General features: G+C 36.8%; 1 protein-coding gene across 1 annotated transcript in view; it reads right to left on the bottom strand.

The window, feature by feature from the left end:
- Positions 1-26,101, bottom strand: part of Arid1b (AT rich interactive domain 1B (SWI1-like)) — a gene marked incomplete at its 5' end in the record, with an annotated part of 413,582 nt that overhangs the window by 74,149 nt on the left and 313,332 nt on the right. The window contains 1 exon segment of the mRNA XM_013517332.1: positions 14,172-14,261. Coding sequence (XP_013372786.1) covers positions 14,172-14,261 — 90 coding nt within the window.

A 26,101-nucleotide genomic window follows, 5' to 3' on the forward strand; every position in this document is an offset into this window, starting at 1 on the left:
GAACACACCAAAAAGTATTCTGTAATACAGAAGTTAAGAGATGATGATTGTAATTTTCTGCTTTTTGTTGGTGTTGTTTTGGTTTTTAGAGCCAGGGTCTTGCTGGTAGTTCAAGCTGGACTTGAACTCATTATGTAGTCCAGGCTGGCTTTGAACTGGTGGCAATCCTCCTGCCTAAGACTCCTGAGTGCTGGGATTAGAGAAATATGCCAACAAGCCCAGCAATCTTCTCCTTCGTAAACTTTTAAGAATCTTTTAACTTCCAAATACCCCACATAATGAAATTCAGCTTCCAGCTAGAGTTAACAAGTTGGTTTTAATTTCTGTATTTGTTTTATTTAAATACATGGCATCTGCAACACCCCAACATTTGTGTAACAGTGTACATGTTCCAAAGGGCTAAAAGGGTGCGTTATGGGAAGTAGCCCTCCCACCCTCATCTCCTATCAGAGTTCCTCTGATGGTGTTTCAGGGAGTCCTTTCAGAAGTATTTATTATTTTTTAATTTTATGGGAAAATAAAACAAAATTTCATAACCAAATAATAATAATAATAGTTATTACACTGTATTGTTATTTTCAAAATAGTTACTCAGAATACAAGACATAAAGCAAAAAGATTCTTAAAAAAAGGAACAAACGTGGCTGTGTTTTACTCTGTATCTTTCTTATCAACAGTAAATATGGACATTGTTTAATGGCTCTCTCGGCTCTTTTTCTATAGCGGTTTGTTTGCAACATTAGTCTCTTCCCATTGGTCACCATCTCCTGGTGACAAGCATTACCTCTGGCAGACAAGGCTGTCACTGCCCAAAAATGAATGGGCTCAAAGCCCTGCTCTGCAATCCTGTAGAAAGTTGGCCTTTTGGTTTGCTTAATACTAACATCAGCCACAGTGTCACAACAGGGTGGTAGGACCTGACATGTTTTTGAAGCTAATTCTACTCCAATATGCAGGATGAATATATAAGGGAAGTAAAATTAAAAGTTGGAAGACCAATTAGGAGTTAGATAAAGATATATGATATATAGTAACAAATGCCAACAGTAATCCCCATATAAAAATGTTTTTAGAAGGTATGGAATATTGCCATAATTTTCTAAATAGGTTGATGAAAAATAAGACACACACTAGCTAAAAATTTCTACTTTTCATTCTAACTGTGGAAACTATTCATGTCTGTCAGTTATTTCTTCACTTGTAAAGTGGGGACAATAATATCTGCTTTCAAGGGTTGCTGTGAGTGCAAAGGTCTGGCACCCTGTAAGTGCTCCATTAATATTAGTGATTACTACTATCACATACTCCAAAAGCAGGAGGTGGCCTGGTGTCACACGAGCTCAGGCTCAGACGTCAGTGTGGCCTTCCACATGTGCTATGCAGACTGCAGACTGTGTTCACCTTGCAGTTTCTCTTTCTAACCTGCTAACATAGGATTCTGGGCTTGATGGTGGTGGGAGTACTTATAGCCCAAATTCGCTAAGATACTGATTTAAATATTTTTCTCCTAGGGAAAAAGCTAAATTGGGCCTGTAACTTCCATTTTTGGAGGAGGTAGCTCTTTTGTCTATCATACAAAATATTTTTATTTTAAATGAAATATTTACATATTTCTAAAAAAAGAAAAAAAAATCACGTTTCAACCAAAACTTCTCTACCTACTTATGGTGGCATATTTATTTGATTTTATTTTGCTTTTAGAAAATTATAAAATAGCAGCTTGAGACATAATTTGAGGATAGAAAAACACAGCTGAGAGAATGCAGCTGTATATTTTAAAAATGGTGTGAAAATTTTCTAGGTATTAGCCATTTTAATTCAGAAAACCAAACTTTCTAGGAAGGGAAACTTAGAAAGTATAAATGAATTTCCAATACATCATGAAAATATACAGCATTGAGTTACTAAATGTATTATAGAATTTTACATCCTAAGTAAGCACCTAATGAGAAAATTCAAACTTGGGCAATGAACTAAATTAGATAATTTTATTTACATTATATAAAACAATGTTTCTTAAAAACAAAACAAAAAACCCAATGTTTCTTAGAAACTCCATGTGAAAATATAGTGCTACCATGGTTCATGAATTCAATTCTCCCCACGATTGTGGCTGCAAATCAAACTGGTTGAGAACTGAATAAAATTTCCCTATAAGGTCAACAATGAACCATTGAATTTGATTTGGTTCTCATCCAACTCGGTTTTCAACTAGAATTGTGGAAAGAATCCAGTTCATGAACTAAGATAGCACTGTATAATATACACTTCATTAACACAAATGTACCTAAGGATTTTTGTAAGTAAATTTATTATTTTTGAGTCGTGTGTTATATACATGTGCAACACAAACACTTGTATTACCACAATGCAAATGAAGCAGGGCACATTTCTAACGCAAAAAGTCGGCTGCCCTTTAGGAAAAAAAAATTCAAGCGAAATCAGTCTTCTCAGCAAAGGTAGTATGTTGGAAGAAGAGAAGCACACACACACTTATCTATTTGGAAGCAAAAGACGTGGGTTAGATGCTGCTTGGTTTAGATGCTCCTGAGTGGGACCTGTGAGCTCTGTTGTATAAAATAGAGAATACATTTCTTGCCTGGGCTAACAAGATTATTCTGAGAGTCAAGTAAAAAAAAAGTGTATGTGAATGTACTCTTCTACACTGGAAAACACCAGGAAAATGCTATACAATGGCAGTACTATTGCCTTTATAGTGATTCTATGAGCCTTTTATTCATTGTGTGAGTTCCACCTAAGCTATCAAACTGGTAACTCAATCTACAATAATGTTATATAGATCTTCTACCAGCACGCCACAATTTTACTCTAGCATTCATAGAACTGTGCCAAGAATAAGAATAGTTTTTTTAAAAAGAAAAAGATATGATCCTTGCACTGGAGGAACTTAAAATGTAGCTGCAAAGAAAATAAATCCTACTGATAAGGTAAAATGATTAAAATTATACAGAAACTTATAATCTTCTGTATAATAAAAAGCAGATACCTCTTAGCCTTGCCTCTCATTTACAATCATTTAAGTGCAAATGCTAACAAGGAGCAAACATTCTAATGGGAAGTAGATACCCAATAAATAACCCACAGAATGAAGTCCACACTTCCAAACCCAGCCACATGTCTTCCCAGCATTTGGGCCCACACATCCTTCCTGCCCCACCACTGAGTCCCCAGTGGGTTTCCATCACTCAGGGATTGTGAGCTGCCTGGAGGCACCAGGTTGACTCAGATCATAAATGAGTGCACATGTCATCACTCAGCCAGTATTTATTTCATGTTCTAGGGAGGGTGCTATTTCTGGTATGGTAACAGCTGACACTTAATGAGTATGTACTATTTGATAACAGCTTTGCTCACTATTAGCTCATTTAAGCTTTTTTATTTCTTACTTTTTGGTTCTGGAGACTGGAGACTGAATCCTGGGGCCCTTCATGCCAAACACACTCTACCACTAAGCTATATCCTCACACTTTTTATATTTTATTTTATTTTTATTTTATTTTGGAGACAAGTCTCTCTGTTTCCCAAGCTAATCTCCAACTGCTGGTCTCAAGTGATCCTCCTGACTCTGGCTCCTAAGTACCTGGGACTACAAGTGTGTGCCACCAAGGAAACATTTTATTATATTAAACATTTTATATAAATGTTTCCAGCTAGGAAACATTTTATATTATAATTTATTGTGCATAAGTGAGTTTACATACACTATTACACACACTCTTCACTTCAAAGAACAGGTTTTACTACTATCATATGCAGTGTACTCTGATATTTTACATGTCACTGGGGTCCACGTCACTAGATGTCCACTAATGGGAGACAAAGACTGATAAAATGCTAGCAGTGCTGCTGCTGAACACGCTATGTCCAGAAGGCTCTTCATCTCCCTTCATAGAGGCACCCCTGTCTGTCACAGCTCCAGCTCAGCTTCCTTCAGCCACATGCCCAGAGGCAAGTGGACACTACCACATACTTGCAAAGTAGCAGTATGCTATGTGGTGGGGCAGTTGCTATACTACTTTCATCATTTGTTCATTTGGCTCTCTCTCCAGACTGCAAGCTGATAAAATGCTAGCAGTGCTAGCAGGATTCAAAACACACCATTTCATCTACTCAAACAAGATATCTGGAGTATGGTATGCAGCTGGAATCAAACACATAGGCTTTTAGTAAGTAACAGAAAATCTTCACTCAGAACCCACTAACTTTTACTCTATAAAAGTGGTTTGGTTAAGTCATATTGCTGGTTCTTTGTTTTAGAGTATATTCAAAGAAGCATTTTGGAGGGAAGAAAGATACCTATTTGAGAAAGGACTATAGTGAGCAGAAGGAGCTGAAAGCTGACAGCAAGGAAAAGAAGGAAAAAACTGCCTAACAGTTCAGAAAGCATGGCCAATCCCAGAGTCACTGCAGCCAGGAGGAAGGTGGGTTCTGCAGTCAGGATGCCTGGTTGAAATGTGGCTTCTTCACTTGTGGTTAGAGAATTTCTATTGAGCTAGTTAAGAATCAAGCCTCAGGAAAATGCTATTTCAATCTCTATTACAGGGATTCATTATTAAACATCAAGCCAAGAGTTTTTCTTTTTCTTTCCCCTTACAATGCTAGGTACTGAACCTAGGGCTTCAGACATGCTAGGAGGGTACTCTGACACTGAGTTACAATCCCAGGCCTTTTTAAAATTTTATTTTGAGACAGGGTTTTGACAACTTGCTCAGGCTAGAATTGAACTTGGAGTCTTCCTGCCTCAGCCTTTTGAGTAGCTGGGATTATAGGTATGCACCACTGAAGCTTGGCAAAATTAAGTACAGAGACATATTTCTCTATGGTTCATGGCCTTCCACTGTATATTCTTTTTTCTTCATGTGATATAACAAATTCTACAATAAGAAGTTTTAGAGACTCTGAAGTCTTTTGGAAAAAGTAAGTCATACACAAGGCCCAAATCATGGTTTGACCTACATGAAAGGAAATAGAGCGCTCAGGCTCACACAGGAAAGCACAATACCCATTTCTCCAACACTGAAATTTCTCAGAGGTGTCTTCACCCAGCAGAGAATACAGCACTGTCAGATACCAGTTAGACATCCAAGGTTCCATATGCCACCAAAAGGAAAGCATGACTTTCTTTTGGCACATGGACAATTTATTTTCATGTTGGCATCTGTTAAAAATTCACAGTATCACTGCCTTGTTCCCGCAAGCCAGTTCAATAAAAGATGTCTCACCACATGTGTTAAATAATGGTCACACACAGCAGCACCTCAACCCTAGTCTCCAACTACAAGGACAGACAGGGCCATTTCTCTTCACAAATAAGTGTCAGACTCCCACTTGGAGAGAAAAATAGATTTAAAAAAATATTCTTGTTACATTTTAATATCTTCACTGTTTATTTGCTTGCCTGCTTTTCTTCACAACATGAATTGCTTTAAGGAAGACAGAAACTAATGGCCCATTCAAGGCTTTAACCCAGGCACCCAGCATTCTACCAGCTGTGCTATTAGGTTAACTGAAAGAATTGCTCCTTCTCCTTTTCTTTGCTCCTGTTGCACCCTATATATGGGCTGCACACAACAGCATCTAAGCTGTGCCCATCCTTCCCCACTACTTTTTTTATCTACTAACTGGTCTTGAAACTTACATTATCTATCACTGAGTAAATTAAAAATAAGGGAGGGATCAGACTGGTAGAATGGTACAAAATACCCTGCCCTCTCATATACATATAGTTAGAATTTTAGCTGCGTAAGTTGGGTTGCCCTCAGTGCTGAGGGCAAAGAGGGTGTATGTATGTGACTGCATACTGGAAGAAGCAAACAAGCTGATTTTCATGGTTTTCAACCCAAGCTGCACCTGAGTTCTTTGTACCTAATGTCTATATTTATTAGTAATATTTTTCCATTGATCTGCAATTTATCACTTCAGGTACCAGCTCTCATTTGATATTTGTAGAATATCCATAGCAAATCTAATCCTCATTTTATATATGAGAAAGCTGAGATTTAATTAATTGTCCAAGGTCACAAAACTAGCGAATGGTAAAGTTGGCACCTAAACCCTGATCTTGTCATTCTAAACTCCTAGCAGATTAAAATGAGAAACAGCATGTAAAATATGAGGCATTGCACTGTAAAAAATGAGGTCACTGTCCTGGCCCTCATGGAATGTGAATGAATACCTGTGAGTGGGCTCTGAGTACTGTGGCTCTCCTCTTGAGAGTCAGAATTACCACATTTCATTTACCTGTCTTTGCAACAAACACTGACCCAAGAGCTAAGTGTCAGGCCATCAGGATTTGAAAGATCAGTAAGAATGACAGGCATGATGACGAGGGGGTAGAAGTGAGACTGGGGTAATGTAGGTGGTAAAAGTGTTTCAATCAGAGAGAGAAATTTATAGGAAGGCCCTACAAGAGATTCAGTATGGCAGGATGCTGTGAGATAGGTGGGTGATGAGAGAAGACTAGAAAGGGAGGCCAGGATGGATAGGGCAGGGCCTCAGCTGAGCAAATCAGTTTACCTTTTTCCAAAGTAAAGGTACTGAAGATATTTCTGAGGAGAATCCGGTCTTCTGGAAAGACTACTCTGGATATAGAATGGAGAAATGGACTGGGAATGAACAAGGCTGGTGACAGGAAGAACTGGAGGCTGCTGATGGTACCTTGGTAGGCTGGACCAGGATAGTATTAGTTGATACTCAAAATGGGGGATGTGTGGAGACCATTACAAAAAAGTTGGCAAAACTTGGAGACTCATTCATTTGGGGAAGATGGGTAAAGAAAAGGCACCAGGGATGGGTTTTAGCTTTATGTACTGGGAGAAAAGCTAAACACAAGGCAGACCATAATTTTTTACTGAGGCAGGAAATATAAAAAGGAACAGGAGAAAAATGTTGGTATAAATCAGTGCCTGCAATATGCAATGTTGAATTACCTAAGACCCAGATGTTCTAAAGTAGTTTTCACTGAAGAACAATGAGCCCATTACAAATGAATGTTAACTATTAAAAGCACACTTTAATCGGCAATTCAAAAATTATGGCACGTAACAGAAGTAACAAAACTATCTTTCTTATAAAATATTCTAAAAGACAGGTGATTGCTCAATGAATATAAAATTGACTTATTGTATGTGATATATGTTTTCCCAACCTTATGATGAACACATTTCTGGACAGTAGACTTAAAAAAAACTTAATGATAAAACTAACAAAACCTATGCCATTGTTTCTTCCACTACTGATGAGCTTTGGATTTGGCCCACAGTCCAGGCCAGAGGCACTATTCTGAGGCTCAAGAAATTAGAAACAGCTTTCTAGAGCAAAGTCTAGATATCCTATCTTGTATAAAACCTCCCATTGGAGTTTGTTTTCATTTTTCATGGATCATAAAAAAGGGATTCACCATTAAGAGCAGAAGTTGCATTAACTGCATCTGGTAAGAGAGCAGAATATCAGTAACAGTTCAACACACTTGTTCTATTACACCTACACAACATACAATAAGAAAATGATACATCATCTCTACAACTAGAAATGTAGAGTATGAGAACATTTTCTAACAACAGTATATCCTATGAAACGTCTCAGAATCTGGAGATTTATTATATTTAAAACTGAGAATCAAATAGAAAGAGGAACAAAGTATCTTCTATGTTTTGCAAGCACAGAACAAAATATCAAAATGTCACCACTTCTAATTCCTAACAGTTACCCTGATGGCCTCCTTCATTTCAGTACTGACTTGATAATCTGTTGTTGACAATAAAATGTCAGTTCATGTACTAAAAAGTAATTTTTAAAATTTCAAAACCAACTTTTGGTATAACTACCACAATAAAAACAGTTGGTACCATTAAGAACTTTAAAATTCTCATTTATTTCCAAGTAAATCTACATGGGGTATAAGGGACATGGCTCAAGTAGGTAGAGGCGGTCACTCGATAATTTACTTAGTGCCTAGCTCCGGAAATGGGGGCTCTAGGTAAGGAAACCAGTGGCTGTCCAGTGGGAAAAACATTACTTGGAATAATGGAGTACAGAAAAGGGAGGTAGGCATGAAAATGTTTACAGTGGCCTACACTGGTCAAAAGGTAAATTTTTGGAATTTAAGAAAAAGAAATAATTTAATCGTCAGTTGTTCTGAGCCCTAAACCTAAAAAGTCTTGAAATCCTGGAATGTGTGAAAGCTGAATGACTCCTGCCTGTCAGGCTTTGTTTGTTGAACATCCGTCATAAGCCAAGCTCTGTCACTCTCACAGAACAGGAACAGGACCCAACTATGCCCTAAAGAAGCTCTGTCTAATCCACAGAAGGATAGTTAATTCATTCTAAGAGATCTCTTCCCTGCAATAGTATTAAGAGGTTAAGAGAAAGATTTGTTGTAAGATTGAATGTGGCTAGAAACTTAAGGAGAAATTCTATTCAGACTTGGAAAAGCTAAAACCTACCATTAGTTAGTGGGAGCAATTATACCAAGACAGTTAACATCTGGGTTAATAAAAGAAAAATATAAGAGGAATGAAGACATATTCTAATGAATCATTTATACATAACACAAAAACCTGGACCTTCAGTGTTAAAATACAGAAATTCTGATTCACTTTTTTTTAGTAGCACATAGAACACCTACACTCCCATCTATTATATAGGGTAACAGCACTATTTATTTTTATAAAAATGTAGTTACTGATGAACATCACTGTGAAGATTAGATTCTAAAGGTTTTGTGATTTTACTGATAAACAGCTATCAAGAACCCTATTTCTTTGGACAAAATACCCAAAACTTATACAAATGCAAAACCTTGTTACCTCTTTTCACCTGGTCCTTTCACAAACTATAGTGGTAAAATATGATCTGTTTACTCCCAAGAGGCACAACCTGCTTACCATGAAGACAGGTCCACATATAGTTCACAAGGGGGACAGAAATCAAGACCTTGTGTTGCTATTCAACAGTTCTGGAAGACTTCGCCCAGGAAGCCTCTGTGCATATCTGATGGTCACAGAATGGTGCCAAAGAACTGCCTGCAGTGCAAAATATATTTCCCCGCACATCACAGTCCCACAGCAGCATCAATTCTGCTCACAATACATGTCTAGGAGGGAAAGTTCTTAGGGGTTCTGTTCCAGCCTATCTGAAGAGCTAATTAAATCCTCATTACTACCTTCTAATTATTCAAATACTGTCAAATTAGCTCTGGAAGTCCCTGCTGGTATGCTAGATGAAAAGGGTTAAAAAACTTGTGCTGATTTTGAGAATCTAGATCTAGTTCAGACCTTTAGAAAGCCACCAGCATTAACATGAATATTTAACTAGACACCACTGTGAAAATGAAAAGGGAATTCAATTAAAAGGTTTTCAAAAAATTAATTCTGACCTCTCTACATCTGTCCAAATAAATAAGCCTTCTTTCAGCATTTTCAACTAATGACTAATCCAATAAACCAGAAGGGCATCTGCTAGTTTCATTAAGCTTAATATGTTATAGGGGTTAAAAATGTTATCACTTTAATGTTAATAATCATTATGCTTATTTATTTACTCAGATGGATACTCCGTATTCCCTCTAAGCCTTATTGGAAAACAGAGCAACATATTATTAAGTCATTTCCTGTGGATCTATTTTGAATTTAAAGAAATATATGTTAAAGATTAAGAAGTAAAACTAATCTAAAGTTGTTCATTATAATTTCCTTTTAAAATTTATTTTAGTATTTTACAGTTATTGTTATTCCTCCAATGCTCAGCCAAATTTATATTACTTTATTTTTCAGTAAGGTGACTTAACAGCAATTTTCTACATTATATGAGGTCTATAGAGGGATTTAATTTATAATAAGAATAAAATGGCAAATGTGTTACTGTAGAATACCAAACTGAAGTTTTGACTCTTTTAAATTTATGTCAGTAATGAAGACTAAATAATTTGATTTAATTTCCTTTATTCAATTAATAAAGTGTTCTAGCAGAAAAGTACCAAATCAAGTTTTATATTGGAAAACAGGTGAAAACGTAGAGGCCGACAGTACTACACAGAGAAATAAACAGGTCAATAAACATGTGAAGTGTCTTTCTCCTTCTTGTAATCGTTAATGCCATATCCATATTTACTCACTCAACACCTTTTATATATGAAAAATATAAAGCTGTAGAAACTTGTAGTTGTTTTCATCTATGTACAATGTGGAGAATGGATTAATAACTGATGTCCTTTGATGAGACTCAATAGTAGAACTACCAGGCAAAAAGGCTACTAAACTAGAGGTGGGAGGGGTGGGGACAGCAGGACTTAATGAGAGCTACATCGTATTCAGGGTATATGGGCACCAAACCGGCTGCAGATGCCAAGGCAGTTCAGATACCAGGGTAGTATGAGGTTTGTGAGACTCAGAGTATGTCATTTATAATATATGTCCTTACCGAGTAGGTACACAGGAACCAAGCAGAAGGGAATGACAACAAAGCATGAATGCAGCTGCTGGAGCCTGGAGGGATCTGGCTCCAAGGTGGCAAAATCAGTACTACTGAACCCCATGAGGATATTGGGCAGGAACCCCAAACTGAGGTGGGAACAACATCTCTTGTTCTGTGGGCTTATGTCTGTGTGTTTCTTGTCTTTGCCATGAAAAAAATGTATCTTCTGATACATTAAAGAAAATAAGTATACCATAGAACCTTACTGTCTTCATTTTATTTGTTAAAATAAAATAAATATAAAAGCAACTGTTTGATTTTGGTTATTTTAGCTCTTAGTAATAGAGAAACTATATTTACACCTGATTTATCAACTACCAGGCATGCTGATTGGTACACACTAAATGATAGTAAAATAAAGTGTTTTTATATTGTATCAAATATTATTAGGAGCTGATATTTCTTCCTAAGTTCTCACAAATAAAACTTTATTTTCACCTTTGCTACCCACTTTCAGAGGGCATTTAACTAAAGTATAGCAATGCATGATTTAACATAGATCATTTTAAAATATGAAGTTTTGCTTCTTAGGAGGCTGATTAACCAACAGGAAGAACAAAAGACAATGTACCTACACTATAGGCACAGTCTTCCAGTGGAGGTTTAGGGGAAATATTTGTAAAAATCCAGATTTAGCTGCCTATTAAATTAATATTTGCCTCTTTAAGAAAATGGTCATAATAACCATCCAGATTGTTATATATCTGTCATGTTGCCTAAATCACACTACATGTAATAAAACCTATATAAGAGGAAGCAATTAACAAACATGATAATTTCTATAAAGTTACATTAGTGTAAATGCCTAGGTTTTTGCCTTAAAAGTGCTTAGTTTAAGCCAAAGCTTAACTTGGTTTACTTCCTATGATTCTGACCTTCACACCTGCTTCTCTGTATTTTCAAATCTTAATACTTATCAGCTATAAGGATTGGAAAGATGCTGTTAGAGGCAGGAAGGTGTTTCTTTTTGGCCTTCTTAGTACTTTCTTAAGGTTAACACTGCAGGGATTCCTGGCAAGGGGCTGTTTACTTTGTGACACATGTGATATCAGCAGTCTTTTTTTTTTTTTAAAAATTATTAAATACTTTATTTAAAGTATAGTATGCTGTCAAGTTAGGGCAATGGTGTGATTTCTTAATTGTACAAATGAAAATATGTATAATATTTTCATTTGAAAAGTTTGGGAAAATATTTCAGTAATGTAACATACAATTCTTGAATATCCAGGAGTCTTCTCCCTTTACTGGATAACAGAGGCATATAAACTAAATGATCTTCTTTGCGCAAATTATTTCCCCTCCAAAGTAATCAGAAATAATTCTATATCTAAAAAGCTTTTACAATCCCTCATAAATTGAGTATGAAAAAGTATGAAAGCAGTACAAATTTTAAAACTCAGTGCAGAATTTTAATATACTGGCTTTACATTGTCTTTTTTTTTTTTTTGGTTTTTCTCTGGTACCGGGAACCGAACTCATGACCTTGCGCTTGCCAGGCAGGTGCTTTTCGCCGCTGAGCTAAATCCCCAGCCCCCTACATTGTCTTTAACCATTAACTTTCTTTTCATGCTAACCACAGGCTGGACTGTGGGCTCTTAAAGTCAGATGACAGCTAGTGTGAGACTTCTGCTTAAGAATTCACTTAAATTCTCAAATTCTGAGTAAAAGGCAACAGTTGGCAACTAATTTGAGAAACAAAATATAAGTGTGAAGTTACATATTCTACCAGGTCAGTGAGAGTAGGTGAAGAAATACCTAGAATGCAGCAGAATAAAGATCTGTTTTATCTGTTTCAATGTATCTCCACATATTTCACCTATTTGATATAGGCTGGGGATAGTTTAAAAGGTTTTATTTCTTATTTTAAAGTATATAGACATCAGCAGTCTTACATCAGTGTGAGTGCTGGTAAAAAGCCACACTAGGGACTAATGAAATGACAAATATCCCCAGTTCTGGGCTTGGCCTGAGCAAGCAACTCGGTGGAGGCGGAGAAGAGTTTCCTTTTCTTTCCTCCTCCCTGACCCAGCAATGCATAGAAGGCAGCCTACAGCCATGCAGTTCTCCTGAGTGTGAAGCTGGTAAGCTCTCTCTCAACGCATTCATATAAGGGCTTCCAGATGGCTGGAGCCACAGGAGAAACTGATGCTGAGGAGCAACTTACTGAGTGACACATAGCAGGTCACAGGGGAAGGCTCAGATAAACAAATACTCATGTTTACACAACATTGAGGCCTGTTAGAGAACAGCATTAAGGCAGTGTTTTATAAAATATGTTCCTCAAACCCTGGGCATCAGCAGTGCCTGGGAGCTTGTCAGAAACGCAGGGCTTAAATGTCACAACTCAGCCTTCCCATTGGAATCCATGCAGGCCAGCAACAGGCTTTAATATGCCCTGCGTGTGATCTGCATATACTGTAAAGTTTGCAAAACATTAACTATTTCATGATTAAAACAAATTGTACTATCTTGATAAGGAATGAAAGTATTAACTATACCTTAAATTGTAATTAACAAGTTAAATAAAATATTAGAAAATGAAAAATTCATTTTAACCATATTAAACATTCATTTCAACACAAATGATGCATAGATAAAGCCATCTTGTCATTGGCATTGCTTTCTAACTTACACATTACTGAGATTTTAAAATGTAAAATAATCTAAACCTCAAATAAGCAGCAAATATCATTTTTACTCTTACAAAAATAACCATAAATGTCAGGGGTCAAGAACCATTTGAATATCAGTCACCAAGCTGGCATGTTCTGGCCTCTAAATCTTCACAGAGGAAAATGATATCTCTTGTGGAACAGGGTGGACAGGGCTTGAACCACACACCATGGATAACGACTGCTACAACACCACATGGTGCAGAAGCCCTGGTCTACACCAGTTTGGGTTACAATCACCACCTCCAACTCCACAATACCAACAAAGCTTTACCAGCAGTGGGGAGATAGGACAAAGGGGAATAGGGGATGCCTGTGGTCTCACCAAAGCAGCACAAATACACTACGGGGTGACACAAGCACTGAACGAAGTACAGCAAATCTACTGGTGTGGGAAAACATCTAGTCAAGTTTCAGGAAAATCCAAAGTCCTTTTTTTGGCTCAGACACTAACTAGCTTCTGGGAAAGAGGAAGTCATGACAACCTCTATGGGCCTCAGTTTCTTTATTTGCAAACTGAAATAGCAATACTGTGATCTTTCAGGTCTGTTGCAGTTCAAGACCTTATAATTTTAAATCATAAGGTCTTGCAGTGAGTTTATACTTTTACTATTAAAAATGATGGAACAACTGGCTGGTCAAAATAGCAGAAACATGCATATACACACATACATTTAAAAAATTTATCAATGTCTAAATTGAAATGCACACAATTATTAGTACATATGTAGATCAAATCAGATTATAATCATGTATAGACTATGTTTCATTATGCTATACACATATTCTTTGGGCCTTGAACTGCACTTTGGGAAAATGTCACCCAATCTACAAGAAAGAATCTACCCTCTCCATGTTATTACATGGAGGTTCTTACTTATCTGATAAAGGAAACACAGGAACTTTTAAAGCAATCATTTATAAGAAGATGCAATTACAAGGAATCAGATAAGCGTTACATACTCAAAGCATGACAGGCAGGTAGGATGTGAACTGAAAACTCACCTCTTTCTTGTGGCATTGGCGACTGGCTCAAGGCAGGATGGGAACTGGATTCTGACTGGTTTCCAGGTGGCTGAGGGGGCATCTGACTACCTATAAAACATGAAGGAAGGTGGGGGTGGAAAATCCTTTGTATTACTACTGCAACTATGCACAATTACACATAATTTTACTATCACAAAGGTATGGACGCACATAGGAAAAAGGCTAAAAAATGTGTAATATCTCAATTATTTTTATCTATCAACTGAAGAGCAAATATGATAAATCTACTTACCAAAACATTGGAGAAACTTGTTACTGAGTTCCCAAACTCACAGATGAATCAACCTGATATACACTTCAATACATTCATCAAAATCCAAGACCAATAAGCAAACTCAGCTTGCTGATTCTTAACTAGCCTTGAGGTGGGCAAATATGTAGAATGGCTGACAACTACTCACTGGTAATGCCCAATCAATATAGTAATGTCAGTACAAAATTTTAAAAAATCCTTCCCAGTCAATCAGACTCAATATAAACTTAGAAAACCTCCAATGGAAAACAAAGCATATTGGGTATACTATATAAATAGTATATTTTATTACTAAAGAAGGAAATATTATTCTGCCTATTTTTAATGCTAATAAAGTGAGAATATCTATTTAACTTTCACTTACAAGTATTTAATATTTGTTTATTTTTGTAAAATGTAAATTTCCGTATCATGTAAATTTCTTGAGACAGGAATCACGTCTTTCACTCCTTTAATCCCTCACTTAGCACGATGGACTTATAGTAAATCATAACTTCAGAATGTGAACAAAAAGACATTTTATTGATAAAAGATGATGTATAAGGCAAGAGACAGGATTTTGAAATGTAAAAATCATCATAGGTAGTTGATGATCTCAACTTACTTTCTAGTTCAGAAGTTCAAATGCATTTCTAAAAGCGAAAATATAATAGAATTAAAGTGTTGAATTTAGCATTAATTCATGGCATGAAGACTATGCTTTTTTATCTTCTATCCTCTCCTTCTACTACAATAAAGAGGAGAAATATAAACATGTACATATCTATATGTAGGATATTGATAGATATATATAGATATATCTATGATATACTAGATATATGTGCACAGTTCTCTGGTATGATATCTATGATATAGACAGATATATATGCACAGTTCTTTGGTATGGTATTCATGTGATCATGCTAGCTCAAGCTATATAGGATTTATTCTTTCATAGTTAAGTATATTGCTAAAAAAGAACCCTTACACGGTAGAGAAGGAAATGAGCAGCCTGAATATTAGTACCAGTTTTACCAGTGGAGGTAATAACACACACCAAACAACCACTGTCTTGTGTTGCTATAACATAGTGTCTCAGTTCTAGATTCTCTTGGGACTGCTACTCATGATCAACTAATAATGGCTGTATCTGTTACAGCCAGAGATAGGAGGGTGATTTTTAGTTTAGACAATAGGCATAAACAGCTATTAAAATACTGCTATAAAACAATCCTTAAATTGTTTTTAGGGACTTTGGATATCTTACTTTTAGAGAAGGGCATACAGCTTATGATTATGTTTCTGAGTGCTCCACTGCCAATCTTGTTCTCAGATAAACCAAAAACCAGAGATGTGAACTTATGAACACCAAGAAATAGGCACTGTGAAACCACTACAAGTTCCTACATGAGCATTATAACCTCAATTTTCTGTGCCTAAGACATTTATAGTAAGCCAGTATTAATGACGAATAACTAAATGTAAAATAAAAACTTTTAACATTCTTGAACAAAATAATTTTAAGTATAAGTAATGGTCATCAATTTGTCTACAGAGCTACAAAAGTGGCTGTTTGTCCACTGTGGGGTCACTTGCTTCCTATGAAAATATCTAATGGCCCCAATCTACAATCCATTCAGAAATTCAATGTACTCCGCAACCAAACACTGACTTCTGAAAGTGTCACTGGGGAATCAGCTGCTGTAAGACAGTAAGTGCCTACATTATAATGATCACTACTGCATGACAGGATGGATTCACAGACTCATGACTATAAAAACAAATACAAGTCTGTGTTAACATGGGGCATTTCAGCTTATACTGTGCATGCCTGAGGCACTGCTCTTCTACATAATATTTCAAGCAAGTATAAAAAAGGCTGTAAGAAACCTATCCCACGATCCATGAAATACTGCCACAGCCAAGCACCATTACAGGTTGTTTAGTGTAATTCTAGGTGCAAAGCCTTATCAAAGCAATGAGAAATCCATGTATTAAATTCATCCTGTTAAAGAAACAGGAGCCTTTTAATGTTAAGGACAGATATGTAGTTTGTCCATGCTCCACATAGAGGAGAAAATTTAGAGGCATTTGAGTCAACTGAATTAAGTGAATACCTTCAAAACTATGTACTTTTATACATGTTGGTGTAGGTCAAACCTTCTAAGTAACATTTTGGTGATTATGTTAAGAGAATATGGCAGTAAAGTCACCAAATCGATTTTATGGGGGTCATTAGAGTCAGGTTTTTAAAAAGTCCTGTTTTTCTTTTGTCTATATCAGTAATGATGTAAACACAACTAAAAAAATACAAATAAGAAAAATAATACTTTCAGTTAGAATAAATCTCACCATTTTACACCTATGTTTATTCTTTAATGATTGTGAACACATTACTGTGCAATAATCTGGCACAACAAACTAAAATGAAGCATCAATAAGTTACCTCAATTTCTACTGTTGTTGAGTTAAAAGGATAGCCTAAGTCTATACTATTATTTAAAAAAAAAAAAATCTTTCCATTTGAATTACTTTTAGACTTCAAAAAAAGCTACAAAACCAAGGATACCTTATCTGTAGCCAATGGCCCTAAATGAAACATCATGTATAACAATGACATAATTGTCTAGAAAAAAAGTTTACATACAGATCTTACTTGAATTTTGCCAATTTTCCAGTAATGGTCCTTTTTCTGAGATCATTTCACCTGTACATAGTTATTTCTTCTTGTCTATAAAAGTCCCTCCAATTTTTCTTACACATTATGATCTTGACACTCTTGAAGATCAATCATTTTGTAGAATGTTTCCCAATCTGGTTTAGACTGATATATTTTCATCACTGAAATAAGAATATGCATTTTGGGAGGCACACAAGAGAACACCATGCTCTTCTCCGTGTTCATTCTATTAGCTGGCTCTAAGGCAGAAACTGTAGTGGCAGGACATAGTGGAGAGAAGCTGTGCAACCCACAACAGCCAGGAAGGAGAGAGAGGAGAGAAAAGAGAGAAGAAAGAAAAGGGACCAGGACAAAAATATACCTTTGCAGGGCACACCCCAGTAACGCACTTTCCCCCAGCCAGGCCTCACCTCCTAATAGCACACAGAGCTATAAACTCATTATTGGATTAATCCACTGATGAGTACTGTTCCTCCATGATCTAATCACCCCTGAAAGGTCCACTTCTGAATACATTAGACCACTGGAGGAGACATTTTAGATCTAATCCATAATATTCTGCCACTGGCCCATATAAGGCTCATGACCATCTCATTATGCAAAATACATTTAGTTCATCTTAAAGTTTAGTAACTCTAAAATCATTTTGTATGTATAATAGAATCAAATAAGTAAATCAATTTAAATAATAAGAGTTGGATTTCTCATAGTTGAAGAAGTAGTTACAAATAAGAATGCTGAAATGCACTCTAGTTTTGCACAGAAGTACAGATATTTACATAAGCTCATGCTTATGCTTCTACATATACACAAATATCAAAATAGAAGTACATGTATTTGTGTGGGTTAGTGTTCATATATATAGTTCCTACTTCTGTCTGCTAAGAGGTCTTAAAAGCACTAGCACCCCATTAACTATGAGACAATCAAGTACCCACAGCTTAGGTGCAGAATACCACTCCAATAAAAGAAACCAAGGGTTCCTGAAGGGCTGGGGCAGGATAAATACAAGATGAGCCAGGAGTATGTGGTACTTCCCCAAAAAAAGAGGGACAGGGGAAGCTTGTCCACAGAACACAGAGACCAAATGGAAAAGACTTCTAGTGGCCAAAGCTGAAACAATTTGAGCAACAAAATAATGATAACACTAGATTTTTAACCTACAGAATGAAATATTTTGGAGTTTATTACTTTTCTGTTCCTGTATAAAAAGATTTCCATAAATTTCATAGCTTAAAATATTACACAGTTTTCAGGGCCAAGAGTCTAGGCTCAGCCAAACTCAGTTCTCTGCTCAGGATTTCATAAGGCTGTAGTCAAAGTGTACGTAGTCTATGGTTCTCATTTAGAAGCTCAGGTAGGGAATTATCTGTTTCTATACAGCTTCCTTCAGATTACTGCAGAATTCACTCCCTTTTATAGAAGTACATAGGTCAGCTTTCCATTACTATTAAAAAATACCTGAGCTAAATCAATTTCATATGAAAAAAGATTCACTTTGGCTCACAGTTTTGCAGGCCTGAGTCTGTGGTCCAATGGCCTAACAAGTTGCTTGCCTCATGGTACTCAGGAATCAAAGTAAGAAACAGTAAGACTAGCACCCCACAGTCTCCTGTGTGAGCATACCCCAATGACCTAAGACCTCCCACTAGTCCCTACCTCTTAAAGATTCCTCTACCTTTCACTGGTGCCAAACTGCAGATCAAGCCCTCAACACATAAACCAGTGATGGCAAGGCTTTTAGAGCTTTCAATATTACAAACAGCCTGCTGTTGCACACATACTATAAGTTTGTTTTCACTGTGAGCACCTGTAATCCTAGAACACACCTGTAATCCTGTGTACAGCAGTGCATAGGTTTGTGCTGCTGCTGCTTTACGTGGATTAAATTTGGAAATGGGTCCAAATATATAGGCCTTTGTAGAACACTGAAGATCAAAACTATAGCAATGAGTGAGGCCCTCAGGTTCTAAAGAATTTCTGTCCTCTTCTTGTGTATCAGTTCACATCACAGATGCTTAAGCCCTCTTTTAAAGTCAGTCCCATACAAGTTATCTACCTTTTGATTCATTTCAAAATCAACGGATTAGCAACTGTAATTGTACTTGCAGAATGAATTCACTTTTGCCACACAAGATAACATAATTACTGCAGTCACTTTTGTCATACTCTCTCGTTAGAAGCCAAGTCAAAAGGAGGCAATTACACAATGGTGTGACTCATTGGAGGTCACCATATGGTGTCTATCCCACAGGGAATCCATATGGCTATAAATAAACGGGGAAGTAGCGATGGCTCATCCTTAGAATAGAACTCCAAATAAATGTAGAAGGGAAAGGGAAATGGAGAATCACCATTAGCAAACACTACTGCAGTAAATGCTGTAGACGTTATTTTGTATACTCCTTACTCATTTACTCCTGCTAAAATTAATAGGTATAAGTTTGAGGAGACACAGGATTTGCATAGTTTCAAATGTCTTCCTTCATGTACTTATCAGTTAGAAAGAGAAAATGAGTAAGGAGTGTACCTAACAGCCTGACCAAGTGTGATGCCTAGGAAATTAGTAAAGTATATTTCAAAGTGTGTCTGTGGACTGTTTCCAGAGATGACTGACAGGGCATCAGATGGGGGAAGGCAGATTGTGGGTAGTACTGTTAGGCTTGCAACCCAGGCAGAATGAAAAAGGGAAGAAGAGGAGACCACCTTGCATTTGAAAAGCTCTATGATGTTTGAGCAAATACATCTTTTGCTACTGCCATTCCCTGTGAATATCAAATTCTAATTTCTTTAGTCTTCCAACATACATTCACACCAGTGACTCCAGAAAAGTTCCAGGTCTTCAGTTTTGGACTGGCACTATATCCTCGTCCCTTATTCTGAGGTTTCCAGCTTCTTGGACTGAGCAGATACTGGATCCTCTGGCTCTTGGAAACCAACTACTTTGTAGCAGCACAGTAGGAAAGATACCTTGAGGACATCTCAGGAATTTGCTAGATTCCACCAATGACTGGCTCAATGAGGAAAACCTTTGAAAGACTTTGTTTTCAGAAAGGAGCTGCAGGGTACCCTGCTCATTTAGAGCTAAAGGAAGTGTTTCCCCAAGTTCAGACATCCAAGATATCAGAGGCTGCTGTAGTAATGATTGAGGGGGCCCAGTTACTGTTTCAGCTAGTGGCAGACCTTTGCATCATTCATGTAGTGATGGTTTCACAGGCATGCAGAATATAAAAGTTATAGGTTCATGGAAGCTTCCACCCAGATTTCAAAGAAATGCCTGAGAAGCCAGGTAAAGATGTGTGAGAGGATCTGATTCTGTTGAGAATCCCCTGAGAGGAGGATGCATGAGCCTGACAGTTGAGACAAAGGTGCAATGGACAGCCTAAAAAATGGAGATGTCAAGAAGATCAATCATCAAGGAAAGCCACAGGGATTAAGGAGAGCCAAACAAATGGGCTACAACCAGGAAGACCATAAAGGCAAGACTATCCAAACCCTTTAGAGTTTGCATCTTGCCTGTTACAGGCTTTTGCAGGCCTGATGTTCTTTGCTACAACTACTCAACTCAGCTATTATAGTTCAAAAGCAACTACAAAAAACACACAAAAGAAACAGTATAAATATAACTTTAGGTACACAAATTGGTAATAAGCTAGATCTGCTCAACAGGCTATAGCTTGCTGGCCCCTATAATAAATGACAATATCACCTAGACATTCAAGAACATTTACTCAAAAGGCCAAGAGACACAAAACAATGTTTAATAACAATAGGAATGATATATAAAACTGATATACTACCTCATATTTAACAAGAATATGAAAACAAATACATGTCAATGTCAGAACTTATGTAATGTTATCCCCAAACCAGTAGTACATGCAGTGTACTATTCTTGTCACACATTTTTGCCTGGCTTCTTAGGCCTTTCTTTGAAATATGGGTGGAAACCTCCATGAGCCTGTAACTCTTATATTCTGCATGCCTGTAAAACCAGCACTACATAGATGATGCAAAAGTCTGCCACCAGCTCAAGCAGTAGCTGGGCCCCTCAATCATGACTAGAAGCACAAGTCTAAGACTTAAATATCATCTGCCCTTAATAGATAAAGTTTTAGGTAAGTGGATATTTGCAATTTTATTTTCCTAACTCTTAGATCAGACCAAAACAAGCAAATCAATACCACTGAGTTGCTATCATGTAAGTTTATACTCTACTACTGTTGCATTGGGATGGCAGAGAATAAGCACGAGATGAATTTTTAGTCTTTACTGAGGTAAAAACTTCTTTAGGTTGTTTCCTCTGACCATTAGTACAGCATGTGATTATCAAAACTCAAAACATACAAGAACACAAACTCTGAACTATGACAGCCTATGGCAAACAGATGACTCGTCCATCCACTTTTGATCAAAAGTGGAGCCTGAATGACAGATACCACTAGATTTCAACATTAGTGCCAGAAACCACCCTTTCACCCAATTTCCCTATGTGAGTTCACTTTAGACAAAAGTAAATAAAGGAGGGAATAAATAGAGAGGAATATCCAACATACATATTTGTTAGACAAGTACTCAGATAAGTTGGAGATGGTAAGCTTGAAAGTTCAAAATGAATTTAAAGGGAGGACCAGAGTACTTATGTACAGGGCACTGTCTTAAATGATACTCTTCTATTAGTGATTTAAGAAGACTGGCTTATTATAAACATGAAATTATCTATTAAATGATGGAAACCTGGACAATTATGTTGGTCAATCTTCCTTAGTAAGGTCCTTCGGACACACAGACAGCAACATGAAGAATTCAGTGACAAAAATTTGGGTTCTAGTCATAAATTCATTGAAATTGACAGGAGCAAGACAGACCTAATCTTAGAAAAGTAGAGTCTGTGAATTAATACGAGTCACACATTGTGATGTTTAAATTTTATGGAGAAATACGGACTACTTCTGGACACTTCACAAATAATTATAATTTAGACCTCCAGTTCTTTCTCTGGAATTGCGCTACAAAATCAGTAAGCATTTCACCACTTTCAGCAATTAGCAATTGACATACTGCTCTACTCTTCAGGAATTCTTAATGGTGTCATTCATTTTCTAAGGTGTAAAAACAAAATACTATAGAAATTACTGCTACCAAATACATATACAACATGAGTAAGATCAATGTCATCTTGCACTTCCAACTATTTCATTCTGCTGCATCCAAAATGAAGATATTAGATCGCTTTATTCTACTATCACTTTATGGAAGTCAGCTCCTTTTCAAATCTTTAAAGTAGATTATGGTCTCAACTGCCAAAGACTGACTTTACAGATCTCCTGGAGGATGTATTTCTTATACTCTGCAAACCCTACTGATGAGAGCCTTATAAATTCTTACAGTGAGCTCTATTTAGTTAGTCCTTCAGTTTCTGAAACATGAAGTACTGGGTAAGAATGTTTCTTCTGCTGTGATAAGTGATAAATCTGACTTTTTAAAGCAAATGGTACTGCATGATGTACTCCACACATCTATGAAAATTGCTGAGCACCTTATCTACCTTAGTAGTAAACTGGAGCACCATCAGATGAAGCAGGTCTGCAATATAAGCAACAACAATTTCACTGGTCATTTTTTAAACTAGTACATAGTGTCTGACTTTTTAAAGCAAATGGTACTGCATGATGTACTCCACACATCTATGAAAATTGCTGAGCACCTTATCTACCTTAGTAGTAAACTGGAGCACCATCAGATGAAGCAGGTCTGCAATATAAGCAACAACAATTTCACTGGTCATTTTTTAAACTAGTACATAGTGCCTAATGATGTGGATAAGAAAAAAGTTTTCTCATACTGTAGATGGAAGCCAGGGCCTTTGCACTGCACTGCATCCTCAAGGCTTTTTTTTTTTTTTTTTTTAAATACAGGGTCATGCTACCCTGGCTGCACTCAAAATTGTAATCATTTTGCCTCAGGCTCTTAGAGTAACAAAAATGTTTTTGATAATGCCTAAATTCATCAATTGTTTTAGTCCTAGGCATTTACTTAGTTGAGTTAGAAGGTCAATAAATTATTCTGATATAACATCCTTGTGTTCAATGTCTTCTGTTTCATTTACTTCAAGATTAAAACAAACTCACTGTCAGAATCAAAAAGAAGGCTGACTGAATACAACTTCAAAATGCTCCAAAAGTAGGCACCTTAAATACAGAATCTGCTCATATCTCACTTTAGTGGTTAGGTATCAGTTTATCTGAAATGCTTGACTATAGACTTAAAATACTTAGGACTGTTCAGTGTGGGGTGTATACATGCATGCCTCTATGTGTTTTAAATAGAATCTCATTTATGCTGGAAGGTATACTGTTGGGGTTCAGGGCGTAGGGTCAGTGACTGTAAATACACTGTCAATCCAGTTCTTTATTATGAAATAGGTCTACCTTCAACTAGAACACTATAAAACACAAAGAATGCACAGGATCACAGCAACTTCACATTTACAATTTTAGAGTTAAACCTGTCTTACAAGGCAAACCTGTCCATGTTATGCATGTTATGGCTCAGTTCATTTTTGAAAATACGTATCAATCAGTACCCCAGAGGACCATCTGATATGTATACACCTGAACCAATAAAGGAATGAGATTTTTGATTCCATGAACCTGACAGTTTTCCAATGCACCTTTATTCTAAACAAACAAATAGTCAAACACTTACTGGATTAAGAGTTTTCAACTATTCTCCTTACCATTATGAGCATTTATATAAATCTCACTGCTAGAGTACAAGTTGACTACCTAAGGCCTATCAGGTAACAAGGAAAAATCAGAAATGAGTATAATGCAGTCTCTGTAAGAACCAATCAGCCATAAGAGTCCTGCCAATGCTTTGTGATTTGGTTTGTGGTGTTTGGGTACTTTTCCTCAATTAAAAGGCAAACTTGCAAAAATGCACTGTTGTTCATCTACTCCACTAGATTCAACCAGAATTTTTAGTACCACCTTTTCTTTCATTAGTTTACATACATTAAAATTACATAATGTCTATCACATAGAAGTCAGTTAATAGTTTGCTCATTTGATACTCATTATAGCCTTCTGGAGTAGACACTTTTCTAAAGATGACTTGAGGCATGGAAACTAAAATGGCTCTCACAAGGCACACAACAAGTTCTATCAGAGAATAGAAGGCTAAACACAGACTTCCAGACTTTTATTGTTCAGATGACTGGAAGCTTTCACTAAAGATAAACCGCCCTCTGAAAACATTTACATACAGTAGACTGTGAGCATTAACATGTAACATTTTTTTATCCCAACTATATGGCTAAATGCTCTGGGGCATGGAGTTGCAGCTTCTGGCCTGACTGGCAACAGGCATGCATAGTGACCTCAAGCTTGGAGAATCATTCTGCATGCCAGCAACGCTTGGTGTATCTGTTCTTTCATCCTAATAACTCTAGCAAATGAATAACTTATTTTCTTTTATGGAAAAAATAGCCATTAAATAAAAGACAAAACTTTTGAGTAATATCAGGTGTGAAGACAGGAATAAAAAATAGCAATAGGTGTAATGACATGACTGTGCTAAAAACAGGAGTCTCTTTTATTCTGGGGATGTGGAGGATCAGGGAAGTACTCCTGGCTGACTGTTAAAGGGGATAAACTGTATAAGCTATCACACTGAAAATCTCTCATTCTCACCAAAATACACACTTTTCTATAACTTTACAACTCTGGTGTATCATTCAAAGGTCTTTTAGGTTTGAAAAAATCCCAGTTGTGGAGAGGGAAGTGTGTGTGTTTGGATAAAACATCAGTAAGTCTAGATCCATAGCACCCTTTATCTTTTGCAAAAGTGGTAGGTTCTGAACTTGACTCATGCAGAACCAGACATAAAATGTGGAACAGCTACCCACTAAATCTATTTTAATCCTTGCTTTGAAGTAATAAGCAGGAGAGTGAAATCAAATAGAGCAAGCAGTTTATATTTCTCTCACCAGGACAAATTAATAAAAACAAAACCTAATCACTCCCCACCCATTCTTATTCCTCCTCAATATTTTTCCTCTAAGATTCCTTTTTTTGTTTGAGAAGCTTAATATTTGGCTGCCTTCTGAAGAAATGGGTATAGTGACAGATGAAAGACTTGTATTCATCGTATAATTCAGAATAAGGGAAAAAAACTGACTGCTGTGCATTTAAGATTCTAACAACCTTGCAATTTTATACAGTCGTTTCCCCCACCCGTTCTTTTGAAGAAATCTGCTTTTATTCTGTTAATAACTAACCACAGTTGCAGCAGCATGGATCCGATTAGCAGTTCTTATGATACAAAGGGAAGAGGAAAAAAAGCTGTGAACAGGGTTGCCAATTTGTCCACCTGGGCCCCAGGAGAAAGATTAGCTGAGTGCCTGCCTGCTCCCTTTCTTCCACTTGATCACTGTTCTGTACTGTCGGATGGAGCCAGCCCTTCTGAAAGCTCAGGGACTTTCTTCCTTTAAATTTTGCTCACTTCCATCCTTCCTTGTCACAAATTTCTCATTCTGAGTTCCAACACTTTGTGACAACTCTGCCTGTAAACATGAGTAGCTATGAAAGTGCCACATAGCATGTCACACCTTTGGACTCATTTCCATCTGAAAGACAACACACTGTAAGAGCACAACACACTGTAAGTTACCCCGCGGGTACAAGGGACCACATTTTCCAGGGCAAAGGTGGTACATATGTGCTGGTCAGCAGGAATCCTAACACTGCTTCTGCATGTGAGAGGAGGGGACAAAAAGATATACTTTGGGAATTCTGTAATTTGAGGAAAGCAGCACAGAATATATAAAATTGGGACCAACAGATTAAAAAATACTGGTACATCTTAGGCAACGTGAATTCTGTATACTTCATGCAATAAAAAATACAGTGAATGATCAAATTTAAAAAACTTTACTACAGTAAACACAGCATTGCCATTAATCCCTCTCAAAAT

Source organism: Chinchilla lanigera, unplaced genomic scaffold (genome assembly GCF_000276665.1).
Source record: "Chinchilla lanigera isolate Chin_1 unplaced genomic scaffold, ChiLan1.0 scaffold00038, whole genome shotgun sequence".
Taxonomy (NCBI): domain Eukaryota; kingdom Metazoa; phylum Chordata; class Mammalia; order Rodentia; family Chinchillidae; genus Chinchilla; species Chinchilla lanigera.